The sequence below is a fragment of the Ursus maritimus genome, unplaced genomic scaffold (genome assembly GCF_017311325.1).
Source record: "Ursus maritimus isolate PB19 unplaced genomic scaffold, ASM1731132v1 scaffold_3, whole genome shotgun sequence".
NCBI lineage: Eukaryota > Metazoa > Chordata > Mammalia > Carnivora > Ursidae > Ursus > Ursus maritimus.
In genome coordinates, this window is record NW_024425563.1 from 67,610,628 (window position 1) to 67,628,574 (window position 17,947).

At 39.3% G+C, this 17,947-nt stretch overlaps 1 protein-coding gene across 1 annotated transcript; it reads right to left on the minus strand.

The window, feature by feature from the left end:
• Nucleotides 1-415: 415 nt before the first annotated feature.
• Nucleotides 416-871, minus strand: LOC103658800 (galectin-7-like). The gene has a single exon (XM_040644566.1). The coding sequence runs from the start codon at nt 869-871 to the stop codon at nt 416-418; it is 456 nt and encodes a 151-aa protein (XP_040500500.1).
• Between the last annotated feature and the right edge of the window lie 17,076 nt (nt 872-17,947).

Here is a 17,947-nt window from a genome sequence, read left to right on the forward strand (position 1 = left end):
TGTAACATCTTTTGAAACTTTATGTCTCTTTTTTGCTATGGCTGAGAGCAGGTGATCTGTTCCACAGGCTTCCTCGTTCCTCTGAATAAAGTATGACATCATCTACATATTGTAGCAGAACTAAATCAAAAGGGAAACTTAGATCTTTTAAACCTTGATCAAGGACCTCTTCCTATAATTTCAGGTTTTTCTCTGTTTCCATATCCAAATATGGATATATCCAAAAATATATATACACACACACATTATATACACACATAACATATATATATATACACATATGTGTATATGTGTATGTGTGTATACACACACACACACACATTTCCTTTTTTTTTTTTTTTTTTGTAATGTGCGCTGAAATTTCATTTGCCATTCAATGCCAGGTACCCCATCCCACCCGCCCTCCTGAGATGTCTCAGAAGATCTCTGGGGCCTCTAGCTGCAGGTCCCTGCCCACCTCCAAAAGGCACACGCACCCAGGCAGGAATTGGTAGCAGAAGTGGTGATACTTGGAGTCACCGATCACCGCCTTGAACCATTCTTCAGTGGCGACAAGGAACACTTCGAAGGGCTGCTCATGCTGGAAGGAAATGCCTGAGCCATGCTCCTCTCGGCCCCAGGTGCCCTGCTCCAGGGTGTTGAATGCCACCATAGATTGGTCCAGGTGGGGACTGAAATGCAGGGCAGCCTCAGCCTCCTGCCCCTTGCCCCATGGCAGGTTCACATGGAACCTGCCAGCCTTGTTCCGGACAACACCACAAACTCTCATCACAGTGCTGACTGGGATGCCCCTGGGCAGCGAGGTCTTGTGGGGCACATTAGAACTCTCTGCTTTGGCTGGGACAGCAGAACAGGCAATGGTGGTGTCCATTCAATTTTTATTGGAAATATTTCAGGCATGGTTTTAGGAGACTTTAACCTCATTTTCGAGCCTTTTTCTGACTCTCAGATTTATGGTCAAAAAAGGGATCTTGTAGGTTTCTGAGTTGATCCAACCAACGTTTGTCATCCAGAATTTAGTGTCTGAGGTTCTGATCAACAGGTAGGTGTACATATAAGCCAGGTAACCCTGGGTTATATGTGCCTGAAATAAGTCATCTACGAATAGCTATCAGTCTTGTTTGGGTTTAGGGAAATCCTGGACCGTAGAAAGAAGAGGAAGGAGTCCAGGAAAGTGCAGAAGGAGAGATCAGAGGATAAGAAAAGTGAGAGCTGGCTATAAGGAGACAGCTGGAGGACAAGGAGGGAAATTTTGAGCCCAGTTGGTTTTTGCTTAAATGTGTTAAATTGCTCCCTGTTTTTTTTTTTTTTAAGATTGTATTTATTTATTCGACAGAGATAGAGACAGCCAGCGAGAGAGGGAACACAAGCTGGGGGAGTGGGAGAGGAAGAAGCAGGCTCACAGCGGAGGAGCCTGATGTGGGGCTCGATCCCATCACGCCGGGATCACGCCCTGAGCCTAAGGCAGACGCTTAACTGCTGTGCCACCCAGGCGCCCCTTAAATTGCTCCTTGTTTTTAGCCAAAGGTTCTTTCGGTAAATTTTTTATTCAGAATTTCATTTAGGTCTCTGCATACCAGTCAAAACGTGTTGCTCTTTAGACCCAAGAAATCATATTCCCTCTCTTTTCTCAGGTGCCTTTCACACGGTATTGTTCACATTAGATGTTCCCCCAGCATAGCCATTGAAGGCCCCATTACACCATTTTGAAAGATTTGTGCAACAGTTAGGATTGCGATGCGAATACGTAGGAAGACATGGCTCCCGAAAGGGGAAGGTTTTGGCTTAGAGGACTCCATGAGAGCTGGCAGTGGTCAATAGAGATGTGATGCTCTGCACTCAATATTTCAGGTCTCTAACCTGAAGGCTGGCCTTCAACTGTACAGCCACTGATCTGTACCCCTTCAACCCCCCCAATCCCGCAGGATAAAAGCAGAGGAAACACTCTCTCTGGATCAAAGGCAAGCTTTCAAGACCAGAGGTTAAGACAGAAGGGGAAATTGCTGGTTTTTGGTGATCCTCTGCAGAGTTTGTCCAAATGGACACTTGTCCAGTAAGAACAGGAAAATCACAACTCTGTGAGGTGAGCTGGAGCCACAGGCTTATAGGGCCTGGGCTTATGTTTTCACCTGTGAGTCTCCTTCTTCCAACAAACACTTCCAGGCAGTACAACCCAGAGCAGAAGCACAAAACACAGCAAAACAGATGCAAAAAAAGTGATCTGATTCCACTAAGAATGCCAAACAAACGGGAACCAATAACAAAGTCTGTCTGTCAAACGGAGGATAAACAGCCAGGGAACTCAGTGCGAAGACAGCAGAGTTCAGACGGGTGCTGACTTACCATGTGGGCCGGGTCTCCACAGGCCAAGAGCTGCAAGGCACCATGAGTAATGCAACTGGTCAAAGGCTGGGTTCCATGGCAACAGGCAGTGCAGATCATATCTAGGTGAGGCTCCCAGTAAAACTGTGGAAATAAATGAGTACCACCCAAATAAGAATTTTGAAAGACTATATTCAGAGCTTGCTATGGGTGGGGATGGGAGGTAGGGTCAGGCACCTTTGCTTGCCTTTGGCAGATACTCCAAGGCAAGGAAGCTTAATAACTAGAAAAAAAAAAAAAAAAAGATGGGGTAGGCCTCAGCAATGCTCTGATTAGAGGTTGTTGGCATGGGAAAGTGAGAGGGGCTAGCTAGAAGTGGGGCATCCAACATGACTGATTTGGGAAATTGACCTGGCTTTCTCTGGTCGGCCCTGAGTTGGATGCTGGGCAATCATTAGAGGAATCTGGCAGTCACTGACCAAGTCCTGATCATTTGGGGCTGATTGCTGCAGAGGTTGTGGGCGGAGTTGTATTGTCATATATATAGTCTGACATTGTCCATTTGTATTTTCAGTCTCTCAAGGAGAGCGGTGATTTTTTTTTTTTTTAATCTGAAAAATGTTCGTTGAACTGATAGTTGGAGCAGGTCTTGTGGTTATAAGAGGTATAATTTCAGATGGATTTCTCCTGCCCCTACTCGACATGTTCCATTGGACCATTGGTCTGGGGATTTCTTTGGAGGCACTTTCATTTTTATAGGCTACTTCTGGTTCTCATTTCCTTTCCTCTTATCCCGCTGTGTGACCCAGTGCCCTGAAGCTGACATATGGCTACAGCATGCTGCCCTGGCCTTGCCTGCCCAGAAGTGTCCATATTCCAAAATGGCTGTTAGAAACTCTTTGAAGTCCAAGGCTTCTCCTTTTGTTATTCTTTTAAATTGTCAATAATACGAACACAGTCATCTACACACAGAGGGTGATCAATAAGTGATTTTGAGTCATTTAAAAATGTGCCTCTGATTCACCAAAGCCCAGAGCTCAGAGAGAAACTTGCTCATTAAAATGGTATCACACCAGGTCATCCTTATTATCTTCCCCCCAAATTATTAAATGTACATGTTACCGAGCAGGGTGCTTTGCAGATTACTTAAAAAGCAAAGAAAATCTATTTTTGATTGTGAGAAAATCTTTGAGAACCAGAGACATAGTCAGTTTCAAACTGCTTTTGCACCTGAGCAGAATTCTAAGTTACTCTGTCCCGGGGAGGAAGAGAGAATTAGCTTCCTCATTATCAAGGCTCCTGGTAGTCTTGGCCCCACAGGTTCAGGCTGACCCTGCAACTCACAGATTGCCTGCTGGTGAGGCAGTTAATGAATAAAGAACTGAGTAAAAGCTCTGAGGTTAAAAATTACCAAGAAGGGTTCAATATGGTTCAAATAGGAAGACAAATACTCCACATCTACATTTTTAGCGGTGGGTCTCTGCAATCGTGGAATGTAGTTCTATTTCTATTCTAAAGGATACCTGACTTGCTCACACTTTGTCAGTGGTGATTAACAACTAGTTGTGAGCTTGCTGCAACCCAGCTCTCTTCTTTACAGTAAATATTATTATCAGAATGAAAGTGAGATTTTTTTATTGAAAGTGAGTTTTCTATGCCCTCAAGAACAGCTTTTCTGTGTGGAAAAGGCCATTTACTTAGGTTTCTTTTTAAATGACTATTTTATTCACTTGATTCTTTCTTAAGCTTTTAATTTACCTTATACCGTGAATTAAAAAAAAAAAAGTTTAGCAAACATTTACAATTGCTTTTAAGGGGGATTTTAGAACCTTATTAAAATCCCTTAAATATCTCGACTTATTAAATTTCCTTTTATGTTTAACATTTCACATTAAAATGTTCAATTTTCTTTTCAGCAATACAATCATCTAACTTAAACAGTCTACCTGACTACTTAACTCTATGGTCTCATAAACTAAACTTATAAATACATTATCTTAAATTTTTCAAGAATGTACATAAATTTAATAAGAAGAGAATTTAATGTCATAAACCTAAATAACTGCACAGATACACTTTAGAAAATGGAATTACAAGGCTAATAAGCAAACATTATGATAAAATACAGTAGCAAATACTCAAGATTCCTTAATGCAAAATATTAACACTATGGATTTTCTTTTTTCTTTTTTTTTAAAGATTTATTTATTTATTTGAGAGACTGAGAGACAGAGAGAGCACAAGCAGGGAGAGACACAGAGGAAGAAGAAGAAGCAGACTCCCTGCCAAGCTGGGAGCCCGATGTGGGGCTTGACCCCAGGACCTGGATATCAGGACCTGAGCAGAAGGCAGATGCCCAACCATCTGAACTACCCAGGCACCCCGGATTTTATTTTCTTAAGATTTTTATACATACTTCTTATTCTTCCTGGGTGAAAAGATGCTTCATCACTAAAGAGATATTTATGTAATACCAAAAAAATTTTGGAGATGACTTCTGAATAAGGTGAAGTTCTGGAATGATTCTTTCTCCCCCTCTTTTGTTCTTTTTTATTGCAGTAAAAAATGCATAACATAAAACTTAACCATCTTCACCATTTCTATGTGTATATTACAGAAGTGTTAAGCATATTCACATGCTCATGCAACCAATCTCCACAACCTTTTCATTTTGAAAAAGCTAAACCTCTATCTGTTAAACAATTCCCCATTTCTCCCCTCCCCCACCATTGGCAACCACAATTTACTTTCTCTTGCAAAGGATTTGACTGCTTTAGATACCTCATATAAGCAGGAGAGTACAGACTATTTGTCTTTGTGTAACTGGCTTATTTCACTTAGCGTAATGTCCTGAAGGTTCATCCATATTGTAGCGTGTGTCAGCATTTCCTTCCTTTTTCAGGCAGAATTATTCTAGAATAATTCTTAATGACAACAGTGACAAATTTAGTCTTAGTTATAACCACTGTATCTTTAAAGGAGGATGGAGAAGAGTTTTACAGGGTTCATGTCCATGAATTTAAGTCACAAATAAGTCACAGATTTCCTAATATAGACATAAGCTGCCTATTCTCTCCTCGGTTAAGATCTTTCCACTAGGATGCCTCCTGGATTTTAATACCCTGAAAATTCTCTCTCAAAACAATATTTTAGGCTGGTGTTTATGTGGGGGGAAATATATATTTATGTCCCCAAAGCTCAATGCAATATTTTTTTATTAAAATGATGAGGGGAAAAAACCTTGTGTTGAGATCCAAATACAACTGACAGAATGACAGGGTCCATACAGAAGCCTTCACAAGCGTAACGTATTGCCAACAGAAGAGATGTGACTCTTAGGATGTCTGTGGTGTAAAGAGAGGCATTGTGCCATTACCGTATATGATACAACATTTAGTTATAATAACTTCACATTCTAATAATAGAGCCTGTTACTCATATGCATTGGTTTCCTGTATTTTAAGAAACTGGTTGGAGGCATTGAGTTGATGGCTAACATATTAAAAGTTTTCCATTTAATATAATGAGGTATAGGTTTCAGTTAACAATTGTGTGCGTTAAGTGCTGACTGTCAGGAACAGTTTACCGACATGGCTCAGGACATGCCTGACCTTGTCTTCTAGAAGTACTCAGGCCCGCCAGGATTGTTGTCCCTTGCTGTATCATCTCGGTTGGATTCTCACTTCTTTGTCTCCTAAGATATTTAAATATCTTCCTGTTCACCTTCAAAAATCTTTGACTTGACCATATCTTCCATTCTTTTCGTGTTCTATCTTCTAGGACTGTAATTTTCATAAATATTAGAGGATATTTATAAAATAAACTTTAAAAGCCAGGTATCACCATAGGTTTGTCTGGTTTCTGCACTCTTTTTTTTTTGAATTTTTTATTTTTATTTTTTTATTAACATATAATGTATTGTCTGTTTTGGGGTACAGGTGATTCATCAGTCTTATCAATTCACAGCACTCACAATAGCAAATATCCTCCCCAATGTCCATCACTCAGCGACCCCATCCCTCCCACCTCCCTCCACTCCAGCAACACTCGGTTTCTTTCCTGAGATTAAGAGTCTCTTATGGTTTGTCTCCCTCTCTGGTTTCGTCTTGTTTCATTTTTTCCTCTCTTCCCTTATGATCCTCTGCCATGTTTCTCAAATTCCACATATCAGTGAGATCATATGATAATTGTCTCTCTCTGATTGACTTATTTTGCTTAGCATAATACCCTCTAGTTCCATCCATGTCATTGCAAATGGCAAGATTTCAATTTTTTGATGGCTGCATAATATTCCATTGTATACATATACCACCTCTTCTTTATCCATTCATCTGCCGATGGACATCTAGGCTCTTTCCATAGTTTGGCTATTGTGGACATTGCTGCTTTAAACACTGGCATGCAGGTGCCCCTTTGGATCACTACATTTGTATTTTGGGGGCAAATACCCAGTAGTGCAATTCCTGGGTCATAGGGTAGCTCTATTTTCAACTTTTTGAGGAACCTCCATACTGTTTTCTAGAGTGGCTGCACCAGCTTCAATTCCCACCAACAGTGTAGGAGGGTTCTCCTTTCTCTGCATCCTCACCAACACCTGTCATTTCCCGACTTGTTAATTTTAGCCATTCTGACCGGTGTGAGGTGGTATCTCATTGTGGTTTTGATTTGTAGTTCCCTGATGCTGAGTGATGTGGAGCACTTGTTCATATGTCTGCTGGCCATTTGGATGTCTTCTTTGCAGAAACACCTGTTCATATCTTCTGCCCATTTCTTGTTTGGATTATTTGTTCTTTGGGTGTAGAGTTTGATAAGATCTTTATAGATTTTGGATACTAAGCCTTTATCTGATATGTCATTTGCAAATATCTTCTCCTATTCTGTTGGTTTTCTTTTGGTTTTGTTGACCTTTTCCTTTGCTGCACAAAAGCTTTTTATCTTGATGAAGTCCCAATAGTTCATTTTTGCCCTTGCTTCCCTTGTCTTTGGTGATGTGTCTAGGAAGAAGTTGCTACAGCTGAGGTCAAAGAGGTTGCTGCCTGTGTTCTCCTCTAGGATTTTGATGGATTCCTGTCTCACATTTAGGTCTTCCATCCATTTTGAGTCTATGTTTGTATGTGGTGTAAGGAAATGGTCCAGTTTCATTCTTATGCATGTGGTTGTCCAATATTTCCAACACCATTTGTTGAAGAAACTGTCATTTTTCCATTGGACATTCTTTCCTGCTTTGTCAAAGATTACTTGACCATAGAGTCGAGGGTCCATTTCTGGGCTCTCTATTCTATTCCACTGATCTATGTGTCTGTTTTTGTGCCAGTACTATACTGTCTTGATGATTACAGCTTTGTAATAGAGCTTGAAGTCCAGCACTGTGATGCCACCAGCTTTGGTTTTCTTTTTCAACATTCCTCTGGCTATTCGGGGTCTTTTATGGTTCCATACAAACCTTAGGATTATTTGTTTCAGCTCTGTGAAAAAAGTTGATGGTATTTTTGATAGGGATAGCATTGAATGTGTAGATTGCTCTAGGTAGCATAGACATTTTCACAATATTTGTTCTTCCAATTCATGAGCATGTAAAGTTTTTCCATTTCTTTGTGTCTTCCTCAATTTCTTTCACGAGTCTTCTATAGTTTTCTGAGTACAGATTCTTTGCCTCTTTAGTTAGATTATTCCTAGGTATCTTATGGTTTTGGGTGCAATCATAAATGTGATCAACTCCTTAATTTCTTTCTTCTGTTTCGTTGTTAGTGTATAGAAATGCAACTGATTTCTGTGCATTGATTTTATATCCTGCCACTTTACTGAATTCCTGTTTGAGTTCTAGCAATTTTGGGGTGGAGTCTTGGGTTTTCCACATAAAGTATCATATCATCTGCAAAGACTGCGAGTTTGACTTCTCTGCCGATTTAGATGCCTTTTATTTCTTTTTGTTCTCTGATTGCTGAAGCTAGGACTTCTAGTACTGTGTTGAACAACAGCGGTGATAGTGGACATCCCTGCCGTGTTCCTGACCTTAGGGGTAAAGCTCTCAGTTTTTCCCGATTGAGAATGATATTTGTTGTGGGTTTTTCGTAGATGGCTTTTATGATATTGAGGTATGTACCCTCTATCCCTAAACTGTGAAGAGTTTTAATCAAGAAAGGATACTGTACTTCGGCAAATTTTTTTTCTGCATCTATTGAAAGGATCATATGGTTCTTGTCCTTTCTTTTATTAATGTAGTGTATTACATTGATTGATTTGCAGATGTTGAACCAATCTTGCAGCCCACGAATAAATCCCACTTGGTCGTGGTGAATAATCCTTTTAATGTACTCTTGGATCCTATTGGCTAGTATTTTGGTGAGAATTTTTGCATCTGTGTTCATCAGGGATATTGGTCTGCAATTCTCCTTTTTGATGGGGTCTTTTTCTGGTTTTGAGATCAAGGTAATGCTGGCCTCATAAAATGAGTTTGGAAGTTTTCCTTCCACTTCTATTTTTTGGAGAAGTTTCAGAAGAATAGGTATTAATACTTCTTTAAATGTTGGATAGAATTCTCCCGGGAAGCCATCTGGTCCTGGGCTCTTGTTTGTTGGGAGATTTTTGATGACTGCTTCAACTTCCTTGCTGATTATAGGTTTGTTTAGGTTTTCTATTTCTTCCTGGTTCAGTCTTGGTAGTTTATACGTCTTTAGGAATGCATCCATTTCTTCCAGATTGTCTAATTTGTTGGCATATAGTTGCTCATAGTATGTTCTTATAAATGTTTGTATTTCTTTGGTGTTGGTTGTGATCTCTCCTCTCATTTATGATTTTATTTATTTGGGTCCTTTGTCTTTTCTTTTTGATAAGTCTGGCCAGGAGTTTCTCAATCTTATTCTTTCAAGGAACCAGCTCCCAGTTTCATTGATCTGTTCTACTGTTCTTTTCGTTTCTATTTCATTAATTTCTGATCTGATCTTTATTATTTCTCTTCTCCTGCAGGGTTTAGGCTTTATTTGCTGTTCTTTCTCCAGATCCTTTAGTTGTAGGGTTAGGTTGTGTATTTGAGACCTTTCTTGTTTCTTAAGAAAGGCCTGTATTGCTATAGACTTCCTTCTTAGGACTGCCTTTGCTGCATCCCAAAGGTTTTGAACAGTTGTGTTTTCATTTTCATTTGTTTACATGAATTTTTTAAATTCTTCTTTAATTTCTGGTTGACCCGTTCATTCTTTAGTATGATGTTCTTTAGCTTCCATGTATCTGAGTTCTTTCCAACTTTCCTCTTGTGATTGAGCTGGAGTTTCAAAGCATTGTGGTCTGAAAATATGAAAGGAACAATCCCAATCTTTTGACACCAGTTGAGACCTGATTTGTGAACTACTCTGGAGAATGTTCCATGTGCATTAAAGAAGAATGTATATTCTGCTGCTTTGGGATGGAATGTTCTGAATATATCTGAAGTCCATCTGCTCCAGTGTGTCATTTAAAGCCCTTATTTCCTTGTTGATCTTTTGCTTAGATGATCTATCCATTTCAATGAGGGGGTGCTAGTATCTCCTATTATTTTATTATTGCCGATGCATTTTTTTTTATTTTGTTATTAACTGGCTTATATAGTTGGCTGCTCCCATGTTAGGGACATAAATATTTACAGTTGTTAGATCTTCTTGTTGGGTAGACACTTTAAGTATGATATAGTGTCCTTCCTCATCTCTTATTATAGTCTTTGGTTTAAAATCTAATTTTTCTGGGGTGCCTGGGTGGCTCAGTCGTTAAGCGTCTGCCTTTGACTCAGGTCATGATCCCAGTGTTCTGGGATTGAGCCCCACATCAGGTTCCCTGCTCAGTGGGAAGTCTGCTTCTCCCTCTCCCACACCCCCTGCTTGTGTTCCCTCTCTTGCTGCCTCTCTGTCAAATAAATAAATAAAATATTTAAAAAATAAAAATTAAAAAATAAAATCTAATTTTTCTGACATAGGGATTGCCACCCCAGCTTTCTTTTGATGTCCACTAGCATGGTAAATTTTTTTCCACCCCCTCACTTTCAATCTGGAGGTGTCTTTGGGTCTAAAATGAGTCTCTTGCAGACAGTATATCAATGGGTCTTGTTTTTTTATCCAATCTGATACCCTGTGCCTTTTGATTGGGGCATTTAGCCCATCTACATTCAGGGTAACTACTGAAAGATATGAACTTAGTGCTACTGTATTGCCTGTAAGGTGACTGTTACTATATATTGTCTCAGTTCTTTTCTGGTTTATGTTACTTTTGGGCTCTCTCTTTGCTCAGAGGACCCCTTTTAATATTTTCTGTAGGGCTGGTTTGGTGATTGCAAATTCTTTTAGTTTCTGTTTGTCCTGGAAGCTTTTTATCTCTCCTTCTATTTTCAATGACAGCCTAGCTGGATATAATATTCTTGGCTGCATATTTTTCTCATTTAGTGCCCTGAATATATTATGCCAGTCCTTTCTGGCCTGCCAGGTCTCTGTGGATAGGTCTGCCGCCATTCTAATGTTTCTACCATTGTAGTTTACAGACCTCTTGTCCCTAGCTACTCTGATCTTCTCTTTGTCTCTGAGATTTGTAAGTTTTACTATTAGATGTTGGGGCGTTGACCTATTTTTACTGATGTTCGGGGGGGTTCTCTGTGCTGCCTGGATTTTGATACCTGTTTCCTTCCCCAAATTAGGGAAGTTCTCCGCTATAATTTGCTCCAGTATACCTTCTGCCCTCTCCCTCTTCTTCTTCTGGGATCCCAATTATTCTACTATTGTTTCACTTTATGGTATGACTTATCTCTCAAATTCTCCCCTCATGATCCAGTAGTTGTTTATCTCTCTTTTCCTCAGCTTCTTTATTCTCCATCATTTTGTCTTCTATATCACTAATTCTCTCTTCTGCCTCATTTATCCTAGGAGTTAGAGCCTCCATCTTTTATTGCATCTCATTAATAGCCTTTTTGATTTTGACTTGGTTAGATTTTATTTCTCCAGAAAGGGATTCTCTAGTGTTTTCTACACTTTTTTCAAGCCTAGCTAGTATCTTAATAATCATCATTCTGAACTCTAGTTCTGACATCTTACAAATGTTTGTGTTGATTAGGTTTCTGGCAGTCGGTACTGCCTCTTGTTCTTTTTTTTGAGGTGAGTTTTTCCATTTCGTCATTTTGTCCAGAGAAGAATAGATGAATGAGAGAATCAGTCTTCTCTCAAGTAAATACATAAAATAAAAAAAAAGAGAGAATTCATTGAGATAACGCAAACAGAGCACTAAGGCAGCAAGTGACATGTAGAAATCGCTCAATAAAACACAGCGACTGCCCCTTTTTGTCAGATCTTCTGTCCCAAGGGAAATGGTGAGGTGAGGGGCATTTCTCATGGATAACAGGATCAGTACACAGCATTTTTAAAATACCTGAATTTCCCATGAAGCAATAGATTGCCTTGTGGCATCTGGTGGCTCAGTTGGGTGAGTATGTGACTCTTTGTTTCAGCTTCAGGGTTATGAGCTCAGGGTCATGAGAGATCGAAGCCCTGTGGGCTGTCTTTCCATGCTGGGCGTGGAGCCTGCTTAGTATTCTTCTTTCTCTCCCTCTCCTTTCTGCCCTCTCTTCTTCCACTGCTCACCCCTATTTGTGTGTGCACACTCTGTCTCTTAAAAAAATAAATAAAATAAAATAAAATAAAATAAAATAAAATAAAAATAAAAAAGAAATAGATTGCCTTCTTTTAGCATGTACTTGAAACTCTGCCCTATTGCCCGGGAAGTAGACAAGCATCATGGCTGGTTCCTAAAAGGATGGTTTTCTTCTCCTCCACATTATTCATTTCCCTAAGCTCCTGCTTCTGCCTTCTGTTGTCTACCTTCGAACTTCTACTGGCTTCTCCAGAGAATGCCTGACCCTTACTACTTTTTTTCTGCCTCCTAGAGCCTCCTTCTGTATTCTCCTTTCTTTTTTCTTTTTCTGCTTTATTTTAGTTCGTCTTATTTGTCAAGTTTATAGCGGTTGGTGGAGCCTCCTATGTTCTCTCTTCCACCTGCCTGTTTTCTCCCAGTCTACCAGCCGGTATGGCTTTTCCGCTCACCTCTCTTCCCCGCCTGCCGGCCACCCCCAGTGCAGCCAACACCGGTAGCAGGCTTCCAGAGTAAATCAACAACTCTTGCCCGCTTGTGGCAGGCGATGGGAACATGTCTGAACGCTGAGGACACGAGGTTCTAGGCCTGTGAGCTCAAGTCTGAAAGCTAACGTGCAAGATGATTCTACGCTTGAGCTGAGCCACCAGTCAACCTTCCCTGGCTCATGCTTGTGACAATGCCCTGTAGTGTCTATTCAAAAGGATACGTTGTTCTAACAATAGCTAATGCTTCTATTGTTTGCAAGGAACTGATACTGTGTTGTTATTAACAGTGATCAGATTTGTCCTTGACAGGTGCTGAGCACCCTAGAATTCAAGAACTCCGATTCATCAGCAGCCGTAAATCTAGACAAAAAGGTGCCAAATAAGGTCTTCATACACAGGTCTTAACTGAGAGACGTCAGTGGAGTTTCTGTGATTTGGTATTTGTGTAAATTAAAATGTGCTGAATAAGTCCTGCATGACTTTTCATTAGTGCCTATAGTCTCCACATTTATGACTTATTAGTTCAAATGTGGCTGGGCAATACTCAGGAAGAAAAAAATCGTAGTGTGGTATAATTCTTGAACATAGTCCAATGGATAAAAGCAGTGATGGTGGAGCAGTAAATGGGGCACCTGGGTGGCTCAGTTGGTTGTTGTCCGACTTCTTGATTTTGGCTTAGGTCATGATCTCAGGGTTGTGGATCGAGCCCCGCTTTGGGCTCCATGCTGCTCAGCACAAAGGTTGCTTAAGATTCTCTCTGCCTCTTGACACGAATGCTTGCTTCCTTCCCCAGAATAGGGAAGTTCTCCTTACTATGATTTGCTCAAATATACCTTCTAGTCCTCTCTCTCTCCACCCCTCAGGAATCCCAATAATTCTGACATTGGAATGTTTCAAGGCCATTGATCTCTAAGTCTGTTTTCATAGGCTTCAAGCCGCCTATCCCTATCCTCCTCGGCTTCCTTCCTTTCTATCAGCTCATCTTCTCTAGATCATGAATTCGTTTCTTTGTCTTCATTTACCCTGGCTGTTGTGGAGCATCCAGTATAGACCGCATCTCATTCATAGCATTTTTAAGTTCTGCCTGATTAGATTTCATTTCTGCCCTTAAATGGTGCTGGGAAAATTGACAGCCACATGCAGAAGAATGAAACTGGACCATTCTCTTCTTACACCATACACACAAAGATAAACTCAAATGGATGAAAGACCTAAATGTGAGACAGGAATCCATAAAAATCCTAGAGGGGAATATAGGCAGGAACCTCTTTCCACACTGGCCACAGCGACCTTTTTCAAGACATGTCTCTAGGAGGCAAGGGAAACAAAAGCAAAATGAACTTTTGGGACTTCATCAAGATAAAAAGCTTTTTCACAGCAAAGGAAACAGTCAACAAAACTAAAAGGAGACTCCACAGAATGTGAGAAAATATTGGCAAATGACATTACTTAATAAAGGACTAGTATTCAAGATCTATAAAGAACTTCTTGCACTCATCACCCAAAAACAAATAATTCAGTCAATAAATGGGCAGAAGACATGGACACTTCTCCAAAGAAAATGATACAAATGGCTAAGAGACACAAGAAAATGTTCAACATCACTAGCTATCAGGGAAATACAAATCAAAACCACAGCGAAATACCACCTTACACCAGTTAGAATGGCAAAAATTAACAAGACTGGAAACAACAAGTGTTGGAAAGGATAGCAAACATTTACAATTTGCTTTTAAGGGGATTTTAGAACCTTATTAAAATCCCTTAAATATCTCGACTCTATTAAATTTTCCTTATGTTTAAATTTCACATTAAAATGTTCAATTTTCTTTTTCAGCAATACAATCATCTAACTTAAACAGTCTACCTTGCTAATACTTAACTCTATGGTCTCATGAACTAAACTATAACTACATTATCTTAAATTTTGGATCAGAATGTAATAAATAACTAAGAAGAGAATTTAATGTCATAAACCTAAATAACTGCAACAGATACACTTTAGAAAAAAAATGGAATTACAAGGCTAATAAGCAAACATTATGATAAAATACAGTAGCAAATACTCAAGATTCTTAATGCAAAATAATATTAACACTATGGATTTTCTTTTTCTTTTTTTTTTAAAGATTTATTTATTTGATTGAGAGACTGAGAGACAGAGGAGAGCACAAGCAGGAGAGACACAGAGGAAGAAGAAGAAGCAGACCTCTGGCTGCTGGAGCCCGATGGGGGCTTGACCCCAGGATTCCATGGATATCAGGACTCTAGCAGAAGGCAGATGCCCAAACCATCTGAACTACCCAGGCACTCGGATTTTATTTTCTTAAGATTTTTATACATACTTCTTATCTCTTCCGGTGAAAAGATGCTTCATCACTAAAGAGATATTTATGTAATACCAAAAATTTTGAGATGACTTCTGAATAAGGTGAAGTTCTGGAATGATTCTTTCTCCCTCTCTTGTTCTTTTTATTGCAGTAAAAAATGCATAACATAAAACTTAACCATCTTCACCATTTCTATGTGTATATTACAGAAGTGTTAACATATTCACATGCTCATGGCAACTAATCTCCCCACAACCTTTTCATTTTGAAAAGCTAAACTTCTATCTGTTAAACAATTCCCATTCTCCCCCACCCATTGGCAACCACAATTTACTTTCTTTAGAAAGGATTTGACTGCTTTAGATATTCTCATATAACAGGAGAGTGCCAGACTATTGTTCTTTGTGTAACTGGCTTATTTCACTTAGCTGTGAATGTCCTGAAGGTTCATCCATATTGTAGCAGTGTGTCAGCATTTCCTTTCCTTTTTTCAGGCAGAATTATTCTAGAATAATTCTTAATGACAAGTGACAAATTTAGTCTTAGTTATAACAACTGTATCTTTAGAAGGTATATGGAGAAGAGTTTTTTACAGGGTTCATGTCCATGAATTTAAGTCACAAATAAGTCACAGATTTCCTAATATAGACATAAGCTGCCTATTCTCTCCTCGTGTTAAGATCTTTCCCAGATTTTATCTCCTGGATTTAATTTTGCCTGAAATCCTTTCAAACAATATTTTAGGCTGGTGTTATGTTGGGGGAAATATATATTTATGTCCCCAAAGCTCAATGCGCAATATTTTTTATTAAAATGATGAGGGGAGAAAAACCTTGTGTTGAGATCCAAATACAAACTGACAGAATGACAGGGTCCATACAGAAGCCTTCACAAGGTTAACGTATTGCCAACAGAAAGATGTGACTCTTAGGATGTCTGTGGTGTAAAGAGAGGCATTGTGCCATACCGTATATGATCAACATTTAGTTAGTAATAACTCTCATATCTATAATAGAGCCTGTTACTCATATGCATTGGTTTCTGATTTTAAGAAACTGTTGAGGCATTAGAGTTGAGATGGCTAACATATTAAAAAGTTTTCCATTTAATAGCTAATGAGGTATAGGTTTCAGTTAACAATGTGTAGCGTAAGTAAGTGCTGACTGTCAGAGAACGTTACCGACATGGCCTGTAACTACCTGACCTTGTCTTCTAGAAGTACCAGGCCCGCCAGGATTGTTGTCCCTTGCTGTATCATCTCGTTGGATTCTCACTTTGTCTCCTAAGATATTAAATATCTTCCTGTTCACTTCAAAAATCTTTGACTTGACCCCATATCTTCCATTCTTTTCGTGTTCTATCTTCTAGGATCATTGTAATTTTCATAAATATTAGAGGATTTTTATAAAATAAACTTTAAAAGCCAGGTATCACCATAGGTTGTTGGTTTCACTGCACTCTTTTTTTTGAATTTTTTATTTTTATTTTTTATTAACATATAATGAGCTGTTTCGGGGTACAGGTGATTCATCAGTCTTATCAATTCACAGCACTCACATAGCAAATATCCTCCCCAATGTCTCATCACTCAGCGACCATCCCTCCCACCTCCCTCTCCACTCCAAGCAACACTCGCGTTTCTTTTCCTGAGATTAAGAGTCTCTATGGTTTGTCTCCCTCTCTGGTTTCGTCTTGTTTCATTTTTCCTTCTTCCCCTTATGATTCCTCTAGCCATGTTTCTCAAATTCCACATATCAGTGAGATCATATGATAATTGGTCTCTCTCTGATTGACTTATTTTGCTTAGCATAATACTCCTAGTTCCATCCATGTCATGAAATGGCAAGATTTCAATTTTTGATGGCTGCATAATATCTCCATTGTATACATATACCACCATCTCTTCTTTATCATTCATCTGCCGATGGACATCATAAAGCTCTTTCCATAGTTTGCTGTCGTGACATTGCTGTTTAAAAACTGGCATGCAGGTGCTCTTTGGATCACTAGCATTTGTATTTGGGGCAAATACCCAGTAGTCACCTGGTCATAGGGTAGCTCTATTTTCAACTTCTTTGAGGAACTCCATATGTTTTCTAGAGTGGCTGCACCAGCTTCACTCCAACCAACAGTGTAGGGAGGGTTCTCTTCTTTCTGCATTCTCACCAACACCTGTCATTTCCGAATTGTTAATTTTACGCCATTCTGACCGGTGTGAGGTGGTATCTCATTGTGGTTTTGATTTGTGTTCCCTGATGCTGAGTGATGTGGAGCACTTGTTCATATGTCTGCTGGCCATTTGATGTCTTCTTTGCAGAAACACCTGTCTTTATCTTCTGCCCATTTCTTGTTTGGATTATTTGTTCTTGGGTGTAGAGTTTGATAAGATCTTTATAGATTTTGGATACTAAGCCTTTATCTGATATGTCATTTGCAAATATCTTCTCCTATTCTGTTGGTTTTCTTTTGGTTTTGTTTGATCTTTTCCTTTGCTGCACAAGCTTTTTATCTTGATGAAGTCCCAATAGTTCATTTTTGCCCTTGCTTCCCTTTGTCTTTGGTGATGTGTCTAGGGAAGAAGTTGCTACAGCTGAGGTCAAAGAGGTTGCTGCCTGTGTTCTCCTCTAGGATTTTGATGGATTCCTGTCTCACATTTAGGTCTTCCATCCATTTTGAGTCTATGTTTGTATGTGGTGTAAGGAAATGGTCCAGTTTCATTCTTATGCATGTGGTTGTCCAATATTTCCACAACACCATTTGTTGAAGAAACTGTCATTTTTCCATTGGACATTCTTTCCTGCTTTGTCAAAGATTACTTGACCATAGAGTCGAGGGTCCATTTCCTGGCTCTATTCTATTCCACTGATCTATGTGTCTGTTTTTGTGCCAGTACTATACTGTCTTGATGATTACAGCTTTGTAATAGAGCTTGAAGTCCAGCACTGTATGCCACCAGCTTTGGTTTTCTTTTCAACATTCCTCTGGCTATTCGGGTCTTTTATGGTTCCATACAAACCTTAGGATTATTTGTTTCAGCTCTGTGAAAAAAGTTGATGGTATTTTTGATAGGGATAGCATTGAATTGTAGATTGCTCTAGGTAGCATAGACATTTTCACAATATTTGTTCTTCCAATTCATGAGCATGTAAAAGTTTTTCCATTTCTTTGTGTCTTCCTCAATTTCTTTCACGAGTTCTATAGTTTTCTGAG

What these genes read in the sequence shown, in the direction of transcription:
- LOC103658800 (XM_040644566.1), bottom strand. Translation starts at nt 871, where the DNA reads ATGGACACCACCATTGCCTGTTCTGCTGTCCCAGCCAAAGCAGAGAGT.